This window comes from Lupinus angustifolius, chromosome LG04 (genome assembly GCF_001865875.1).
Source record: "Lupinus angustifolius cultivar Tanjil chromosome LG04, LupAngTanjil_v1.0, whole genome shotgun sequence".
Lineage (NCBI taxonomy): Eukaryota > Viridiplantae > Streptophyta > Magnoliopsida > Fabales > Fabaceae > Lupinus > Lupinus angustifolius.
Genome location: NC_032012.1, coordinates 7,067,367 through 7,086,582, shown reverse-complemented (window position 1 = coordinate 7,086,582; position 19,216 = coordinate 7,067,367). Strand labels below are relative to the sequence as shown.

Here is a 19,216-nt window from a genome sequence, read left to right as displayed (position 1 = left end):
TTATTAACAACTTCATACAATCTCGGTTTTTTGGAATAAATTCCAACGCCGATTCATTGGTATGAATTTAGCAAATTAACACAAGTAATAATGAGTGATATTTACTACAATTTTCTTTTATTAATCAAACTACTTCCTTATGGAAGGTTAGTAAAGAATAAAATGAACAAAGGAATAAAGTTAGAAGTTAATCATATCACTTTACAGAAATGTAAATGACAGAAGTAAATGTTAGTTGTGGAAAGTAAATGATTGAAAATAAAAGTTAGTAGTTAGTTTACTCATTATGGCTGTGTATTTTTTATTTTCACAAATATACAATTTATGACTTAAATTGCACTTTGATTCAAGGTTTCATTCTTTGTCAACAAATAAAATTTATTTGATAACACTTTACTATTTTACATTTGTATCTCTTTCAAGATTCAATTGTAGTATAGTATAGGATTATGTCGAACCATAAGGAATTACCTAATAGAAATGTACTCATACTTTGTATCTTTTATCAAATGTAAGAAACATATAAATTTGTTTTTATGATTTTATGAACTAAGAAACATGAAAAAGTAAAGAACTAAATATAAACAAATTCTTGAGGAGAAAATTGGTTTGAAATATGAAATTATTTCTAAACTCAAATGATTTTGAAGAACAGTAACAAGTTATGTGTTATACTTTGGTTATTCCAAACATCAGTTCATAAAATTTCCCCCAATCCCCCAACGAGAAAAAGTGATTTTCAAAACTTGCAAAGTATACTAATCAATAGAAAACTGCCACTGGACGAAATAAGTTGTCACGCCTTATTTCAGGCTCCGTAAACATTGATTAGCCTTGATTACAAGTTGGTTAAAATAGATGATTGGATTTGGCAAATGAACTAAGGTGTATTCCTACTTTTTAGTTCATTTGTCAAGACTTTAAAAAGAAGCATTTTGGATCTTAAAATCAAGTTTTAGGTGATCAAGCTAAAACCGCATTTAAGGACTTTCTAAAGAATTGAAACTTAACCAAAAGTAATAACTTAAATGTATTGCAATCAAAATATGATACAAATGAAGAGAAGAAATAACATTACACCATAATCTAAATCAATGTGTAGGACCATGAGCTGTCTATCCAAGAATGAGATGCTTTTGATTCCAAATGAGGTTTCAAAATCATGTTTTTGCACCTCATTTGTAACTTCATTCCCTTTGAATTTAAATGAAATAAAAGCTTAAGAACACTCTAAAAAGATAGAGAACTGAAATTGCAAGAAGAAGGGGAATTTACAAAGTATGTACAGTATGTTAAAGTGAAGGAAGGGTGTGCCTTTTATAGGCAAAGTGAGGGCTGCATGGCTCCCTTTCCAGGTCGCCCAGTGCCCTAGTCTGGCACACCCAAGCTGGTGAGTCAGCAGCTTGTCCCATCTTGGTCAGCTAGCTTGGACAACCTATTGTGGGCTAGACTACATGCATGGTGACACCTCCTATTTGCTTATGTCATCCATATGGTCATAAACTTGGCTCAGAAGCTAGCTTTGGTTGGTTGTTTGGTTTGTGACATCATTCATGACATGGTCAATCTTCTAGGCCAAGCAACCACTTTTCTAGTGGGTCAGGCGCCTGGCTGACCTGATCCCATGCTCAACTGCCTGCTTGAGCAGCCTTGCTGACCTGGTGCACGCTCAATTTCCTGCTTGAGCAGCTGCCTGACCTGGTACATGCTCAACTGCGGAACTGCCTGCTTGAGCAATCTGCCTGACCTAGTGCATGCTCAGCTGTCTACTTGAGCAGCCTGGTTAACCTGGTCTGGTGCTTGGTGCTTGACTGGACAGCTTTGTGCTTCACTGAACATCTTTATTCTTGCATGTACAGCTTTGTGCTTGGCTGGACAGCTTTGTAATCGTCTTTTCTTTGACTTTAATTTCTTCCAACCAAGACGAAGTTGCTTAGTCATGCTTAAGTTTAAGCACACACGTGTTATGTATTTTGGCTTTATTTCTTCAAGGTGAAGTAAGCTTTCTTTTCTTCAAGCCTAAGCATTCTTTTTGGTCCAATTTCCTAAGAAACTTATTGAAAACTTGGACAAGAGGTGATAAAAAATTATATTATTCAAACTCACAAAATTTATCTAAAAAATATTGAATTAAGTTGGTTTTCACATTTTTATATAGGATAGTGTCGTGAAAAGTGTATGAAAATGAGATATTTTTTACACTTATCATAGTCCAAGTCTACTTTCGTTCAAATAGCAGAAGAATCAAGTCCAACATATCCGATCAACCACAAAATAACATAAATAATATTTATTTGGTAAATATATGAACTGTTTACTTATAATAAAGCATCACCTCAGCACCTCCTTACTTATAATAAACTATCAAATGAAATTATTTGAATTAAAAATTATGATCATAGTAATATTATGTTATATCCTTAATTTTTTAACATGGTTTAATTTTTTTATATCCAAATACATCATTAGCAGAAGATAAAATTATTTCCAATTTCGTATTAATCAGTATGTGGTCATGCTAAACAAATTGGTCCAAAACATAAAAAACAATTTAAATTTTTGGTGATGCAAATAATTTGTAAATAAAAGTTGTCCATCAAGAAATAAAATGAGTTGTTATTTATAATACAATAAAATATCTTCTTATAACAATAGATGATTTATCTCTTTAAATTTACTTGACGTTTAAAATGTGTCTTATTTTCCTTCTCCCTTAGAAATTTTCATTTTTAAAATATATTATAAAAAATATGCATATGTCAATCTATGAATTAGGAGTTATAAGGTGGTTTGATGATAAAGAGAAAGAGCGTAAGGAATGGAGAGTATGAGAGATTATGGGTTTGAGTCCCATTATCAACAAAAAAATAAGTAGTTATAAGGTGGTTTGATGATGAAAGTGAAAGAGTCAATAACAAAAAATACTAACAATTAACAATTATTGATAAAAAATCAGTAAATGAATTTAAAGAAAATATATTTTATTCTCTATTTATAAATATAAAATCTAAGAAACGAACAAAATCATAATAAATTGGGAGAGGAAGATCGAACAAAATGCACCGACCTATGGTGGACATGATTTTTTCAATAAAAAAGTCTTTAATTGACTTGGACCTTAAAAATTAAATGCCGAATGAAATAGTTGAAAACATTCTTTCCATTTTAATTGATTTTTATGATAACACGAATAACTTAAGGAGATAATTAATTAGTCAACTGGCAATAAATATTAAAATGACACCTCATAGTCAATGTAATCTGCATTAATTATGATAATTGCTAAGGGTAAATAAGAAAAAAATATTTAATACTTTTAGATTTCATAAATATATTTAACAATTGAAAAGTACCAACATATCTCTAAAAGTTTATATTAAAAGGACAAACATCCTTAATAAATATCAACCTAAGATTTTTTCCTTTTGAAAATCAATATATCTCTAATTTTTTAAGAGTCTTTAATCTAATAATATTAATTAACACAACTTGAAATTTGAAGAATTGAAATCCAATGATGAGAAGACAGAAGGGTCCATTTTGTAGTGAGCACATCTGCCATCCTATAATGTGTGTTACTTAATGTGTCAGTGATTATGATTAGTTGAAAAATGTAACTAAATTAAAGTTTTAATAATTAATTATTTTTTTAACTAATTACAAACAGTGGCACATGAAATGGTATATTGTTTTAGGACGGTAGATCTCTACCCATTTTGTGATACCAACGTTGGAGTTTCAAACGTGGCGTGTTTTCAATGCTGGTATCTACCCAGCGAATATTCCCTTCCTTTATTCCGTTCCAATTTGGATCCCTTTCATGCTGTCTTTTTAAATAAAACCTATTAATTATTCTCAAATAAGTGATTACCCAAATTTTATATTATTGTTGTTTTGAAACGTAAATTTTATATTATTAAAGTTTAAAGATTTATATCATTTCAGGTTTTTAAGAATAAAATCAGAAATCACTTTAAAATATACTTAAAATATGAAGTAATAATAATTCAAACAACTAATATGATACTTTTTTAATTTAAAATAATTTCTTGTTATTCAGGTGCATTAATTTTTTTCATTTTTTTAGTCATGCTTAATAATAATTATATATTTTAATCCTTTAAGTTCTTTATCATAAATTACTTTCTATAATGATTTTATATAATAATAAAAGCTAATTATAAAGATGAAACAACAATATTCTAACATGTCTGTGTATATATCTCTCATTGGTTAAAATTTGATGAATTTTCATTTTAAAGAATTTGTAGAACCATATGATGTCAATCCATCATCTAAACTATCAATAGTATGGTGTTGTTTATATTTACTATTTAATTAATATAATTTAATAAAGTAGATATAAATTTTACTCAAGAAAATTATATAAGAATATAAACTCTCATCTATTAATTAAAAACCTTCAACAAATAAATATCAATATGAAATTAATATTTTAAAAGAGAGAATTTAGATAGTGATAATCACTTATCATTTTTGTATAGAATAGTGATTAGTTTATAGGTGAAATATATCATTTTTTCTTGGACATAAAATTTAATAAGATAATATGTTATTCCAATTTATTTTAAAAAGAAATTTGAACCATTCAATAATAATAAAGTAGAATGCAAGTAACATAATAAAATCCATAAGACTGCCCCACTCCTTCCAAATCTTTTGAGTTAATAAAAATATTATTTTTTGTGTTTTAAATTTTATTTTATTTTTATATAAGAAGAAGTAATCTCTCATGTAAAGCATAAGGATCCTTTATCTTAAGAAAGTCCTATTTCTATATATTAAGTCAATAAAATTTCATACAATAGTATAAAATATTAATTTATATTATTATAATTTTTACTTTAAATTAAATAAGAATTTTTTATTGAACAGAGACACAAAATAAAATAACAAATAGGACCCATTCCATAATAGAGACCTCACAACACTCTTGTCTTAGTTCCTCCTCTATAAGTATAAAGAAACAGTGTATAACCACCCCAACCTAACATAAGAGCAAAAGAAAAAGAATGTGCACAACAACCCAATACGAATTGTGTGAAGAAATTGGTCGTGGTCGTTTTGGCACCATTTACCGTTGCTTCGATATAACAACCAACGAAATCTACGCTTGCAAAATCATCAACAAAACCGTTTTAACTGATTCAACTGATCGCGAGTGTCTTCAAAACGAACCCAAATACATGACCCTTCTCTCTCCTCACCCTAACATCCTCCAAATCTATGACGTCAGCCAAGACGACGACGTTTTAACCATTGTAATGGAACTCTGTCAACCCCTAACCCTATTTGACAAAATCTTCCAAAACACTTTATCTGAGCCACAATCAGCTTCTGTAATGGTTCAGCTTATTTCAGCTATTAACCATTGTCACCGGCTCGGAGTGGCTCATCGTGATCTCAAACCAGACAACATCCTTTTCGATTCGATGGGTATTCTTAAATTGGGTGACTTTGGGTCTGCAGAGTGGTTTAGTGAGGAGAAGATGATGAGTGGGATCGTTGGGACGCCGTATTACGTGGCGCCGGAAATATTGATGGGGAGGGAGTATGATGAGAAAGTTGATGTTTGGAGTTGTGGTGTGATTTTGTATATGATGTTGGTTGGAATTCCACCGTTTTATGGTGATGATGCTGTTCAGATTTTTGAGGCTGTTGTTAGGGGTAATCTTAGGTTTCCTTCAAGGTTGTTTAGGTCTGTGTCTTCTTCTGCTAAGGATTTATTGAGGAATATGATTTGTAAGGATGCTTCTAGAAGGTTCTCTGCTCAACAAGTCTTAAGTATGTTTCTACCTTCTCTTTTACTTTTATATACTTCATTCTATAAAATGATGATTTCTATAATGATGGCTTGAGAATAATCAAATTTGTTATAGGGCAGCGATACTTCTCTTTTTTTTATTCATTTGTAGTACTGATTTGAAAAAGAAAAAGAAAAAACATGAGTGTAAAATTTGTGCATTGTTTGTACATTATAGAGATACATGATATTATCCATCATTCATTTGTATTATTATTCTTAAAAGAATAAAGATACATGAATAAAGATACATGATAAGTATGCTTGGTTTGTGCATATGGATTGTGATTGAAATTGGAAAGACATAACTATTTATTGCACATAGTGAGAATAGTATCAATTTTGTTAAATCCTAATTATCATTATGCATATACATTACTTTTTTTTTTCTTTTTTATGATATACACATCCTGTCTTTAATTCATTTTTTTTTTCTCTATCCAATTGATAAATTGAAAGTTATGTTCCTCTCTTTTACTTGATTGTGTGGAATGTTTTTCTATCTTTATCTCTCCTAAAATGCTTTTGTAGGGTCATTTGGGTGTTTGGATAGGTATCAGAAAAGCATTTTAAAAGTGTCGGAGAATATCGGAGCATAGATACATAATTCTCCCATTTACTCTTATGTATGTCTACTAAAATTAGCAAGTTCGTCATAAAGGTCTCATTAAATTAATGTGAAAAGTGACGAGAGTGTACGTAACTTAACCATGTAAGGCATACATCCAAAAAGTATAGGAATACTAACTTTAGGTTGAAAACTATCTTTATGAAGGATATTGAAGTGTCAATGCTTCATACCCTCTATTTGAGTTTCTATAGAGAAATTAAAAATGTATCCTATGTTTTCTCATAGAATGAACAGATCTCAATATAGTAAATAATCTTTAATCATTCTACAGAAGCTTCTTCATTTGTTAAAAAATTTGGTGCTAATTGTTGTGATGTTGGTTTTGCAGTGCATCCTTGGATCTTGAGCCGAGGAGAGACAAGTTGATCTGAATTGAAAAATAAGAAGAGTTGCAATGGATCAAGAACTATGCTACTACTTTCTTTTATATGTATAGCTAGTTTTGCAGCCTATAACTTGCTGTTGTTTCTGGAAATAGTATTTACTATGGTAGTGTGAATGTTAAGTCTACTGGAAGCAGAGGAAAACAGGGTAGCAGGTTCCTGTAATTTCTTATGATGCTACTTAGATTTTCCTTTACTTTCTTTTTTACTTTACCTTGGTTCCATGAATATGTGGTTGAGTTGAGAATCATGAATCTCCTTCATTTACTCTTCTTGTTTTTCTGTCATGTAAAAACTGAGTGTGAGGAGATTTTGTTAATATAATAAATGCTTTCGGCTTTGTAATTTTCTGGTTTTAATCTGCAGATATGTTGTTTAATGTGTAATTTTCATTGGATTTACAATTATGCTGGAAACCACAGTTGATTAAATTAGAATAAAACTGTAATGGATGTTCATATCATTCACTGATGCAGCTAAATCCGCCACACAAAAATGTCACATCCTTAGTGTTATGATGTGTAATCAAGTTAAGTGCAGATATAATTAACTTCAAAGAATCAAATTACTATTGAAGAATAACAATAAGTGATAGGGGATAAGTTTACATTGTAAATGGGGGAAAAATCACCAATATTCTGATAAATTTTCTTGTTACCTCTAATTATTATGGCAACGTTCATACCTATAATTTCATGCAAACAACTCAAAACCCTTACTGCTAGCCCATTCATAGTGTAAGGGAAATCTTAGGTATAGATGATTTGTGAGTAGGGTTGCAAAATTATTAATAATCCAAAATCCATCCAAATTAAATCGATCTAAATTTATCAGTTAGAATTAATGGATTTAAATGGGTATAATCTAATGCATAGTATTGATAATGGATGAATTCAAATTCATCTATTATATCCAATGGATATCCATTGTTATATCCATTTGGATGGATACTTGATTCATCCAAAAAAATAAAAATAAAAACAAAATTTTCCTCAATTAATTCAATATTAATATAAAAAATCTCTCTCACCTTTCTAAGCACAATCCCACATATTTTACAAAAGTTGAAAATTGCAATTGTGATTTAAAAAAGTGTTTATCAAAAAAGTATAAACGATTTTAGTCTTAGTACTTTACCTCAACATCTTAATGCAAAGTATAAATATATCATTTTTGTTATTGACTTATGTGATAATATAATAATAAAATGAAAAGTTTTAGGATGATAAACTGTTGTATATAACTTATGGAAGTCCCAAATATTAGGAGTGTAAGCGGTTCCGGTTTAAACTTGAAACCGAGCTAAACCATAAAATGCGGTTCGGTTCGGCTCCGCGGTTCGGTTTGGTTTCGGCGGTTCGGTTCAGCTTTTTTTTATTTAGCCGATTTAAGTTTAGTTCGGTTCACAGTTTTAAAATTTTGAAACCGTTAGAACCGAACCGCATATTAAAAAATAATTTTTTTTATATTTGAATGATTAAGCTTTAAAGTTAGGAGATAAAATATGATTAAGAATTTAGGATTTCTAATAGATATAAGCTATAAATAAGACGCAAATAGAAAAAATAAATTAGTAAACAAACTTAAATATCTATTATCTCTGTTATCCATTGAGAAAATATAAATAAAACTAAAAAATTAGTATACATTTTATCAATATTTAGAGATGAAATTAATTAAATAAAAAACTAAGGAACTAAAAAAAAATAAAGAACTTGAGGATATTACTAATGATGTGGAGTATTAGACGTTAATGTTGAACTAAAATATTGATACCAAGTTTGTCATTCTTAAATTTTGTTGGACATTGTGGACTAAAATTTCAAATTTGTAGTGTGTTGAGATGTTGAATTATTATTGTTTTACTAGAAAAAGTACTAAATAATTTATTATTGATGTGTTTAGTATTTATTTAGTTGACTCTATACATTACAAATTTTATTCATCTATTTCTTAAAAGATTTTCTTTAAATAAGTTGAAAAACCATGGAATCGAACCATTAATGAACAGTTCAGTTTGGTACCTAAATAAAATTTGCGGTTAATTAAGTAGAACTAAACCATATCTTGATGTTAGGTTCCGTCATTAAATTGTGTCAAAAACAGAATTGAACTTTTATACCCCTGCCAATTATGTTACACCAGAGATTCCTGCGAATAAGAGTGCTTATAAAAAAATTCACAAATTCACATTTTTAGAAGTGCTTATCAAAAAAGCAATTTGTAAAAGTGCTTATCAAAAAAGCACATTTTAAGAGTAATTTTTTAAAAATAATATTTAAAAATGATTTATTAAATAATAATTTTTAAACGAATTTTTTCTTCAAATTGCTTTATTAAAATTGTTTTGTTCAAATTAAAAAAAGAAGGTTAAATATCCATCCATCCATCCAATCTATTAAAATGGATACATGGATGGATTGAAATCCATTAGATATGGATGAATTGAATAATTTAAAAATATGATGTAATAAATTTATATGAATTAGTGGATAGTTTTTTATCCATCCATTAAGATCCAAATCCAAATCTATCAAACTCATCAAATTGCCACCCCTATTTATGAGCATATCTTCTATCCCACAAATTGTATCACTTCATATATCATTTGTTATGATTTATCAATAAAATACTTAATTACTAACTTTTAACTCAAGTATACTTTTTCAATCAATAACATTAAGTGATATATAGACCACAGTTATGCCAATATTTCAAAACACATGAGGATCTTTATCTCAGATAACTTATGCCTCCAGAAAAAGGTTTTAGACTTGAGAGGTACTTAGTGAAATGAAGGAGATCCATACTAACAGGATTTCTACAAAGCAAAATGGAAAACAAAAAACATTAACAATAACTAAACCATTCTCCTTTTGCCAATCTCAATTGCATCCATATACCAATTTTATGACCAGTTTTGAATAATTTTCAGCAACAGATGCACAGATTATCTATCCATGCTTGATAAGTTTACAACTCAGAACAAGATATACCAACTATAACCTTACAATGAAAACAAGGAGATCATGGCTCTCCATCCCGAAATGCAAATTTGTACCAGTTAAAAAAAACAATGATCTACATAGTTCATGATGGTGTATCCCTTTGGTTCACAATTCAGAAATATCATAGGAGAGACCAATGGAACTCAACATTCCTTTTCTTGAAACAATTACATCTTCAAGAACAAGCTGACCTGTTGTGGCAGCAACCCTTTTCACCAAAAGTACTTTCATTCTCTTAACCAAGGAAGGACTGCAAGAGGAAAATTATATCATACCAGTAAATGCATCAAATACAAACATTGGAAGAATAAAAACATGGACACCAGTAAATGCTGATTGATAAGGAAATGCTGCTTAAAAGTTCTCATATTCAGCACAAACTTTACACCAAAAACAAAATGAATGCAACATTAATCATCATTAAGATGAGGACCATTTGAAGCATTGATTCTTCCAAGGGCTTTGGTTGCATCATTGTGTTTTTTGGCTGAAAAGCTGTGTGCTATGTAGCTTTTACATTGCCCCCAATGTTTTCAATCGTGACTAGCACATGAAATTAGAAGATAATTACAAATTACCAGTAATCCTAATTATGCTGCAAATGACTGAATCATTATAAATTCACAAAATTTTAAACATGAAAACAGGGAAATATTTCTCATGGAAAAAACTAGGAATCGGTGTGCAAGAACAAGCTAGTCAGCAGGTCTAAGCAACTTATCTCCAAATTTTGTATAAACAGGACAAGCAACTTTTCAAATATTGCCTTGAGAAGGTTGAAATTCAGTTTGTGTAATCATGCAAACATTAACCATGCACTTAGTTATAATCTAATTCCTTTAACACATTCACAAACTAAGCTTTTCATCTAGTCTGAGGCATCTTTATCTCCAAGTTTGGTGTAATTATGACTAGCAACTGTTTCAAGTATTACTTTTAGAAGGTTGAAATTCAGTTTGTGAAATCATGCACTTATTTTTTAATTGTACTCTAAATCCTCTATAATACATTCACAAATTAAGTTTTGGCCCGACAGAATAATTGATCAGTCTGCATGAAAAGGCCAATTCACTATGAAGGTTAAAATTCAGAAATATCTACACATAGCATAAGTAATTACCAATTTTATGTATGTATTGCATCAGCAAATATTAAACTATCTCTCCTACCTTTACACCTGCTGGAGAGTTTCCAGGCTTAGTAGTGGTTGTGCTTCCGAAATTGAGCTTCGCCCTTTTATTAGCTGGCTTTAATATTTGGAAAGAGCACATTAGTGTCTCATCAACACTCATCATAGCACCAGCATTGTCAAACTCCCCACAGTAATTAGGTGCAGAAAATATTGTTACAAGCTGTCGGTTAGCAAAAAACTCATATCCATCCTCAACCACCTGGTGAGATAATATTGAAAATCAAATTTAAATTTAATAGCACAGCCGACTGAGACTTACTGTCCTTCAATCTAAATATGTAATGAGTAGAATGAAGCACTATAAGCTAATGAACAGCATTTAACAGGAGATACTTAGACTCGGTGCATAAATTAGTATCATATTTACATGACAAACAGTAATTCCGAGTACACAAAATATAGCAACTGTAATAAACTAATACTCCTGAGACCATAGATTAGGATTGCTGCAAATATATTTCATAGTCATTTTAGTAATGGAAATGAGCATACAAAACACAACCCTGAAAACCTGGCAACACATTGAACACCAAAGGCAAGAGTTTAACCTGATGAGCACGGCAAACAAGATCTAAATCTTGTTTCTCAAGAAACTCGGCGACCTTATCAGCACCAAATGTATATGAAACTCCCCGGTCATTCATTCCCCAACCTTGGACCTCTTTGCTCGGATCCGACCAAAGGAGGTCACAAAGCAAACCGCTATCGGGCACATCAGTGGGCCGCTGAAGAGTTCTAATCTGGTCCAAATTAACTAAGTCAGGAGAAAGCCCCCCATGCATACACAAGATCTTTTCATCAACGAGAGCTGCCACGGGCAGGCAATTGAAACAGTCTGTAAATGTCTTCCACAACCTTACATTGAACCTTCTTTTACACTCATCATAAAATCCGTAGATACGATTTATAGAAGCACATTCATGGTTTCCCCTCAAAAGGAAAAAGTTCTCATGATATTTTACTTTGTAAGCAAGGAGAAGGCATATTGTTTCTAAACTCTGCTTCCCTCTATCCACATAATCCCCCAAAAACAAGTAGTTTGCCTCAGGAGGTAATCCACCGTACTCAAAAAGCCTTAAAAGATCAGAATATTGACCATGTACGTCACCTGGAAGACCAACAAAAGTATATTTAGAAATCATTGCACAAGATACTTTTCTTTTCTGAGAGGAAATAATATGTGGCTGTACTGATAATAGCAAGGACAGAGTACAATAGATGTAAAGATGAATTATGTCTACAAAAATGAAGATCCTTGTAACTTGCAAAACAATGTGAAGCCAGGTACGACAAAGATGCATCAAACACAAACAACATTTCATATTGCTACATTCTGTTTCACATCCATTGAAGTATTGTTCATTCCAATTAACTGCTAGCAGAGTTATTATTTGCATTCATGAATATATAAACTTCAATTACCAAACACTTCATAACTGGTTATACCACATATTAGTTTACCAACATAGAGAAAAGTTTCAGCGCTACAAACAATATAGTTGAGATGGTAAAGCTGGTAACTTGGGACAACAAGAACTAATGTTTATGGTAAATTATTTTTGAAGTCAATCTTCTCACAAGAGTAAGGGAATGCATATTTCAACTCTTTGCAGTTTTACAAATAGCACACTTAAAACAGCTTCATATAGACAAGCTTTAATTTAAGCTCAACAAGACACTGCATGTAGAAGACATTAAGAAATTCCAAGCTTATCATATAACTGAAAGTTTTCTTCACATGCTCTTTCCTTTAACTCATTGGAAAGGCCACTGAGTGGCTTTTGGATTTGCCCCCACAAATCCAAAATAATTGGAACTTGGTGGAGGAGAAATTCATGCACAGACACTTTCCGCAAGGAAAGTTCATGGATATGAAGACTATCATATCCACTTTTGTGCAACCAGTTGGTGAAAGTCTATGTGAATCTTGGGATAGATTCAAATCCATGCTAAGGAAGTGTCCAAACAACGACGGGTTTGATGTGCAAACCCAAACATGTATCTTCATCAACGGATTACAATAATAACATAAGTAGATCTTGAATGCAACTGCGGGTGGGCAGCTGTTAACAAAACCCTCCGCATGAGGCTATTGACATCATTGAGTCCATGACTCTTAGTGTTAAAAAAGTCAGCGTCAAAGATGACTCCTTGAATTGAGCGAAACAGATGCTATGTTGGCTCAACACAAACTGTTTCAACAACAACTAGATAAAGTACTCCAAAAACTTAATGATCTAACAAAACAAATAAGGGAATCTTCAAAGAATGAAGTTTTCAGATGCGACAATTGTGTTGATGATCATGAAATGGGTCATTGTCGGACTCAAAACGAGGAAGTTCTTTTTATATGCCATGGGCCTAGCCATGAGCCATGATGGCCTAACAAGGGCCAAGCCAAACACGGTCGACATGCTGACTGGGCACCTTGCTTGACAACCACATGGATGAAAATCTTTAAAAAGAGAATTTCCCTTATCCTTTTAAAATCTCACCCCATTGTTGATTGTCCTTGCCTTTTTTATTATAAATATTTGTGTTGGTTATTATTGAACATGATTGAAACCATTTGCATGTGAAAAAATTTCTAAGATAAAAAACATGTTTTGAAGTATAAAATTTTCTACACTTTTTTTGCTCAAAACATAAATTCGGTTGAGCCATAGAATTTGTGACCAAATGTGCCTTAAACATGATATTTGAAGAAAATAATGAGGAAAGCAAAAAGAGCCACAGTTTGGTCACACAAAGTGTTTGAAAAATGGCTCCACCAAGTGGTAAAAATGGTTAGGAAATTGCGCAAGTTTTAAAGTCAAAATCGTGTTCCAAATTTCAAAACTCTAACCACATTGAATTCTGTTTTGTGGCTGGTAATTATTTTGATTTGGCTTAAAGACTCATTTCAAACATTCCTTAAGGAAAAAAAGTTCATACATGCTCAAAAACATGATTCCTTGCAAATTGTTTGAACTTTGTCTGTGTCACCACTTTTTCATGAACCAATAGCCTTAAGAACATCAAAGAATTCTGTTTTGGATGTATCATTTAAGCTATGGGGTTGTTTTGTTATTTATAATACAAGCAAAGACTTCGAATTTTTTTTACTTGGACACTTTTTGTGAATTTATTCTTGTTTGATTGAAAAAGTATGATGTTGGGGCTGTTTTGACATTCTCAAGACATCATAAAATTAGTAAAGCATGTTCACAACTAGAACTTTGAAAAGAGTTGAATGAAGCTTGAGAAAATATTGTATGCCTACTTGACAAAATGCCTTAAAATTATGTTTCTAACACCTAGGAATGGAAAATTTGTGTGTGAATATTTTTAGGAGTGGAAGGATTTTCTCATAGAAAGGCCTTACTTGCTGAGGAATCCAAGAAATGCAACAAGTTTACTCTAAAGATGTCAAACATAAGTTCAAGGAAATTACTCTCAAAAGTCCACCGATCTTGGAAAAGATTATCAACTTAGAGGAGGAGGAATTTGGTGGCTTCATGCTCTTAGTGATGAAATTTGGATGGACAAGTTTCACAACCCAAAAAGATGTTCTCCTTGGATGTTGTCAAGCAATTTTATGTTAAAAGAGTAAAGCTTTAAAAATGAAAGAGATGATAAGCTTTTTAGAGAATATCACTTTTTGGTCTTTCAAAAATGAGAGTTAGAGGGAAATTTTCGATCAAAAGGGGTCTTCAATGGGGTGAGATTTCAAAAGGATAAGAGGATAAGGGAAATACACTTTTGCAAGATTTTCACCCATGTGGCTGTCCAACAAGGCGTCAAACGCCTAGTCAGCATGTTGACCGTGTTTGGCTTAGCCCTTGTTGGGCCAGCTTGGCTCATGGCTAGGCCCATGGCTTAGCCCAAAAAAATCTACTCATTTTCCCTCTTAGTTGATTTTCAAAAATGTTGAGGACCAAAAAATTATTTTCTCAGTTTTCTCTTTCAAAATGAATTTAAAGAATAAAATAATAATTAATGATGAAAAACATATATTTATATATATCCAAAATGTATTGGATTTGCCTCCCAACAAACACTTCTTTACTGTCACTAGCTTGACGTATGTTACATACAATTCTGTTTTTTTTACTATCCCCATTCTACTGCTGAGATGAGCTGGTTTCACCCTTGAAGATGACATTGCAATGCTCCCTTTGATTGACTTTTGTATTGGCTGAAAACGTTCTTTTCTGATTTTCAGCCAAATGTTTGGCAAGCTACCAAATACATTCTCAGTTTTCTCTTTCAAAATGAAATTTAAAGAATAAATAATAATTAATGATGAAAAACATATATTTATATATTTGTCTCCCAACAAACACTTCTTTACCGTCACTAGCTTGACGTATGTTACCTACAATTCTGATTTTTTTACTATCCCCATTCTACTGCTCAGATGAGTTGGTTTCATCTCTCAAGATGTCATTGCAATGCTCCCTTGGATTGATTTCTGTATTGGCTGAAAATGTTCTTTTATGATTTTCAGCCAAATGTTTGGCAAGCTACCCAATTTGAATCTCCGTGTTTCTAAGGGAAGCATCAGTATTTTTCTGGTTGGACATGGTCATTTGCATGAATTGGTTTAGTGTGTCTTCCAGTTTAATACTTTTATCTTGAGTTGGATGTTGGTACTAATGGATAGAATTGAGATGGTGGTTTTTGGGGATTGTCCTGCCTCTAAGGCTGATTCCCTTGAAATTGATTACCTCCACTTGGGTAGTTGTTCTGAAAATTCTATCTTGGAGGACTGTGGACAAAATAGACTTCCTCGTTCTAAGTCTGACAATGACTTATTTCATGATCATCAGCATAGTTGTCGCATCTGAAAACTTGCTTCTTTGAAGATTCCCTGAATTGTTTAGGCAGATCATTGAGGTTCAGGGATACTTCATCCATTTGTTATTGAAGCAGTTTGTGTTGAGCCAACATAGCATTTGTTGGGCTCAATTCAAAGATTTCACCCACTTTTGTGGGAGTCCTCTTTGATGCTAACTTTTTTTATCATTAAGGGCCATGGACTCAATGATGTCAATGGCCTCTTGCTGGGGTTTTGTTAACACCCGCTCACTCACAGTTGCATTCAAGATCCACTTATGATGTTGTTGTAATCCATTGATGAAGATATAGATTTGGGTTTGCACATCAAACCCGTGATTTGGACACTTCCTTAGCATGGATTTGAATCTATCACAAGATTCACAGAGAGTTTCACCAATTGGTTGCACAAAAGTGGATATGGCAGTCTTCATATCCATGAAGATTCCTTGCAGAAAGTGTTTGTTCATGACTTTCTCCTCCACCAGGTTCCAATTATCTTAGATATGTGGGGCTAATCCAAGAACCACTCCTCTGCCTTTCCAATGAGAGTTAAAGGAAAGTTAGCTTGAACACTTCAACTACTAGATACAACAATAACCTAGTCTACTCTAAGGAGGATAAATATACGCAACCTTACCCCTGAAAGTGAAAAGGTTGTTTCCAAGATTTAAACTCATGACCTCCACGTCATAAGGCAAGCAACTTTACCGTTGCGCCGAGGCTATACAAACCTAATAAAAAAGTTTGAAATATTGCACATATCTTAAACTTCCCGGGAATAGTTCATTGACTTTGATGAACTTACTCCACAAAACTGGATCCCAACGATTTCATATTTTCACTTAATAATGTTGTTTCTTCCAAAGTACCTCGTTACCTTTCTTTTGTCACATGACATTTCAGTGTTAAATAATCACTCACACTGGTGCAAAGGTGATATGCTTGAGTCAAAAGCACACTAGATGCCCTTCATTTCAATAATTGTATAATGCCATGAAGATGAATCATATAGTAGCACACAATCCTTTTAAAGTAGTAAATTATTTAATCTTATCAATACTGAATCTCTAGGTTTGGACTTCTTTATGGCCCACACAAACAATGGTTCAATAAGACTCAATGGAAAAGCATTACAAAAATAAGGGACTAAACTACAAGGAGAGGCCTTCACGCATATTTTCACATTTTAAAACTCCATTAACTCATTTCAGCCCATGTGTCCCACTGCAACATTACTCCAGCATCCAGTTATACCGTAATATATTTCAATTGGAGTCTAAACTATTTTTTCCTGCTTTTATTCGATTAAAGTTTCAATGAAGGACACTAAGAACAAGGGGGCTTAAGGTGCAAAGCCTCAATGTAGATGTGGACATGGTGTGTCAACCACCACAATCATTTGAGGCAGCAATTTATTAAAATAATTGACATAATTAAAAATAATTCCAAAAATAAGACATCAACATAAACTAAGTAAAAATAAAACATAAAGTAGTTCAAGGACATAGTGGAAATGGATATTCAGTCTTTGTGAGTCTTAGCCAGACGAGGCGTTTCATTGAAGTAGCAGACTCAGATTATTGATTTATCAAATGAAAGAAAAGGAAGAAAGGTTATCATCATCAGGTTGAGGCAAACTGAAGTGTGAAATCCAGCACAAGCTGGCAACACTAGTTTCAAATATCAATTCATACATGAACATTCTTCCATATATTTTCCATTAGAAATTAGCTAACATAGCATTTCTGTAAATATGTTCTTAGAACTGAAATTACACTCATTCTAAATCTTAATTCTCACAGTCACCACAACACTAAAAACATGACAACACAGTTCAAATACTTCATTCAAATTTATATGCCACCAACTTTGTATACACAGTAACATGCAAATATCATGAAACATTCAATTCCTAACCAAAAAATAGTATATAGTATTTTAAGTTAAATCAAATTACCCACACCAATAAAACCCACATATGACTTCACTAAATCAGGTAGCAATAATAATTATACAAATTAAAAACACTCAAATCATATCCAAACAAACCCTAAAGGCTAAACCCAAATAAAACAACATATATAAATATATTACCGCAAAGATAGTGATTATGGTAATTATAAAAAAAATAATTTTTTTACCACAAATCTTAATGGGTGCTTCAAGCTCCAACAAATTAGGTTGCTGCAAGAAAATCTCTCTAGAAGCTGCACATAGTTGTCGGATCTCAGATTCTGAAAGCTGAACTTGCTTCCCTGGACGACCACGAACTTCAAGCAATCGATTGATTATATCATCTAAAAGTGTTTGATCCATTTTTCTTCGCTCTCAAAAAATCGAAACTTTCGATGATGATGTTGTTGTTGTTGTTGCGAAGAATGTTATGAAACACAGATGAATAATAACATGCCTCGAATATAAGGATAGAGAACCAGAATCGGGGTTCTGTCGTTTTGCGAACACAACGGCGTCGTTTTTAAACGGACACGAAGTGAAGATTATAAGAGGGTTTTGTTGTTTATCGGAGAAGAAAAGTGAGAATTAGTTTCTTTGATTTATGGATTAGGGTTCCTTCTCTTTTCTCTATTTTTACATAGGAAATTGTGAATGTTGCTTTCCTCAATAAACATTTTTCAATTATATTATATTGCCCCCTGAAAATGTAACAAATTGAAAATTCTCCGTTTGTTTTCAGATGATTTTGGTTAAATTATTTAGAGGGTCTGTTTTTTTTTTTAATTTCGAAAGGGCCCCTTAGCTAAAAAATTTTGCAAATATTGTAAGTAGTTGCTTGAAGAAATAAAAGACCAACCTTGTTTTTAGAGAACGTACAAACCTTCATGGCATGCTAGAGTTTTATATACATAAAACATATTAAAAATATTATATGCCCTTAGAATGCAATTAAAAATTAGAGAGTGATTTGAATGTAAGAATGAGACATTAGACTGAGTATTTGCTACGAATATGGTCCCAAATGTATGGGGAATAAAAAAATATTATCATGTCCCTAAGTCGAATTTGGGATATTTGAAATATGACTCTATCATTTAAATAGGATTTTTTACTCTTTGGTGTTGTAGATTTGTTGTATATATGGAATAATTTTATAATTTTTTGTTTGGTGTATAAATTGAGTACAATATGAGTTTGTAGTCAAACATTACCTATATCAAAGACAACCTCGAATCTAATATTTGAAATTGAAATAATCTAATCTCATCTCAAACGAGTTTTATCCATTAAATTTGGATCGAGTTTGGATAGATATTCACTTATTCAGATCATATTATCATACCTATTTGAATTATATATGGATCTAGTAAATTAAACTAAGAATAATGATATATTATCTTA

General features: G+C 31.9%; 2 protein-coding genes across 3 annotated transcripts; one reads left to right on the top strand and one right to left on the bottom strand.

Moving 5' to 3' along the window:
* On the top strand, positions 4,968-7,179 carry LOC109345387 (phosphoenolpyruvate carboxylase kinase 1-like). The gene is made up of 2 exons (XM_019584360.1): positions 4,968-5,805; positions 6,784-7,179. Exons 1-2 carry the CDS (start codon positions 5,034-5,036, stop codon positions 6,819-6,821), a joined length of 810 nt encoding a protein of 269 aa, XP_019439905.1. The 5' UTR covers positions 4,968-5,033; the 3' UTR covers positions 6,822-7,179.
* LOC109345385 (serine/threonine-protein phosphatase PP1-like) lies at positions 9,693-18,450 on the bottom strand. 2 transcript variants are annotated; one of them, XM_019584357.1, is made up of 4 exons: positions 18,001-18,449; positions 11,587-12,146; positions 11,016-11,237; positions 9,693-10,096 (listed from the first exon to the last, which is right to left on the bottom strand). In XM_019584357.1, exons 1-4 carry the CDS (start codon positions 18,173-18,175, stop codon positions 10,082-10,084), a joined length of 972 nt encoding a protein of 323 aa, XP_019439902.1. In that variant the 5' UTR covers positions 18,176-18,449; the 3' UTR covers positions 9,693-10,081. The 2 variants fall into 2 exon arrangements, with proteins under 2 accessions (XP_019439902.1, XP_019439901.1); XM_019584356.1 differs by lacking the exon at positions 9,693-10,096 and adding an exon at positions 10,184-10,389 and having other exon boundaries at positions 18,001-18,450.

Bases quoted from the DNA above. Each gene is read 5' to 3' on its own strand.
- LOC109345387 (XM_019584360.1), top strand. From the start codon at position 5,034: ATGTGCACAACAACCCAATACGAATTGTGTGAAGAAATTGGTCGTGGT. The intron at 5,806-6,783 runs GTATGTTTCTAC...TTGGTTTTGCAG, and splicing joins CTCTGCTCAACAAGTCTTAA to TGCATCCTTGGATCTTGAGC.
- LOC109345385 (XM_019584356.1), bottom strand. From the start codon at position 18,175: ATGGATCAAACACTTTTAGATGATATAATCAATCGATTGCTTGAAGTT. The intron at 12,147-18,000 runs GTAAAAAAATTA...TTGGTCTTCCAG, and splicing joins AGCACCCATTAAGATTTGTG to GTGACGTACATGGTCAATAT. The intron at 10,390-11,015 runs GTAGGAGAGATA...TTCATGTGCTAG, and splicing joins ACTCTCCAGCAGGTGTAAAG to TCACGATTGAAAACATTGGG.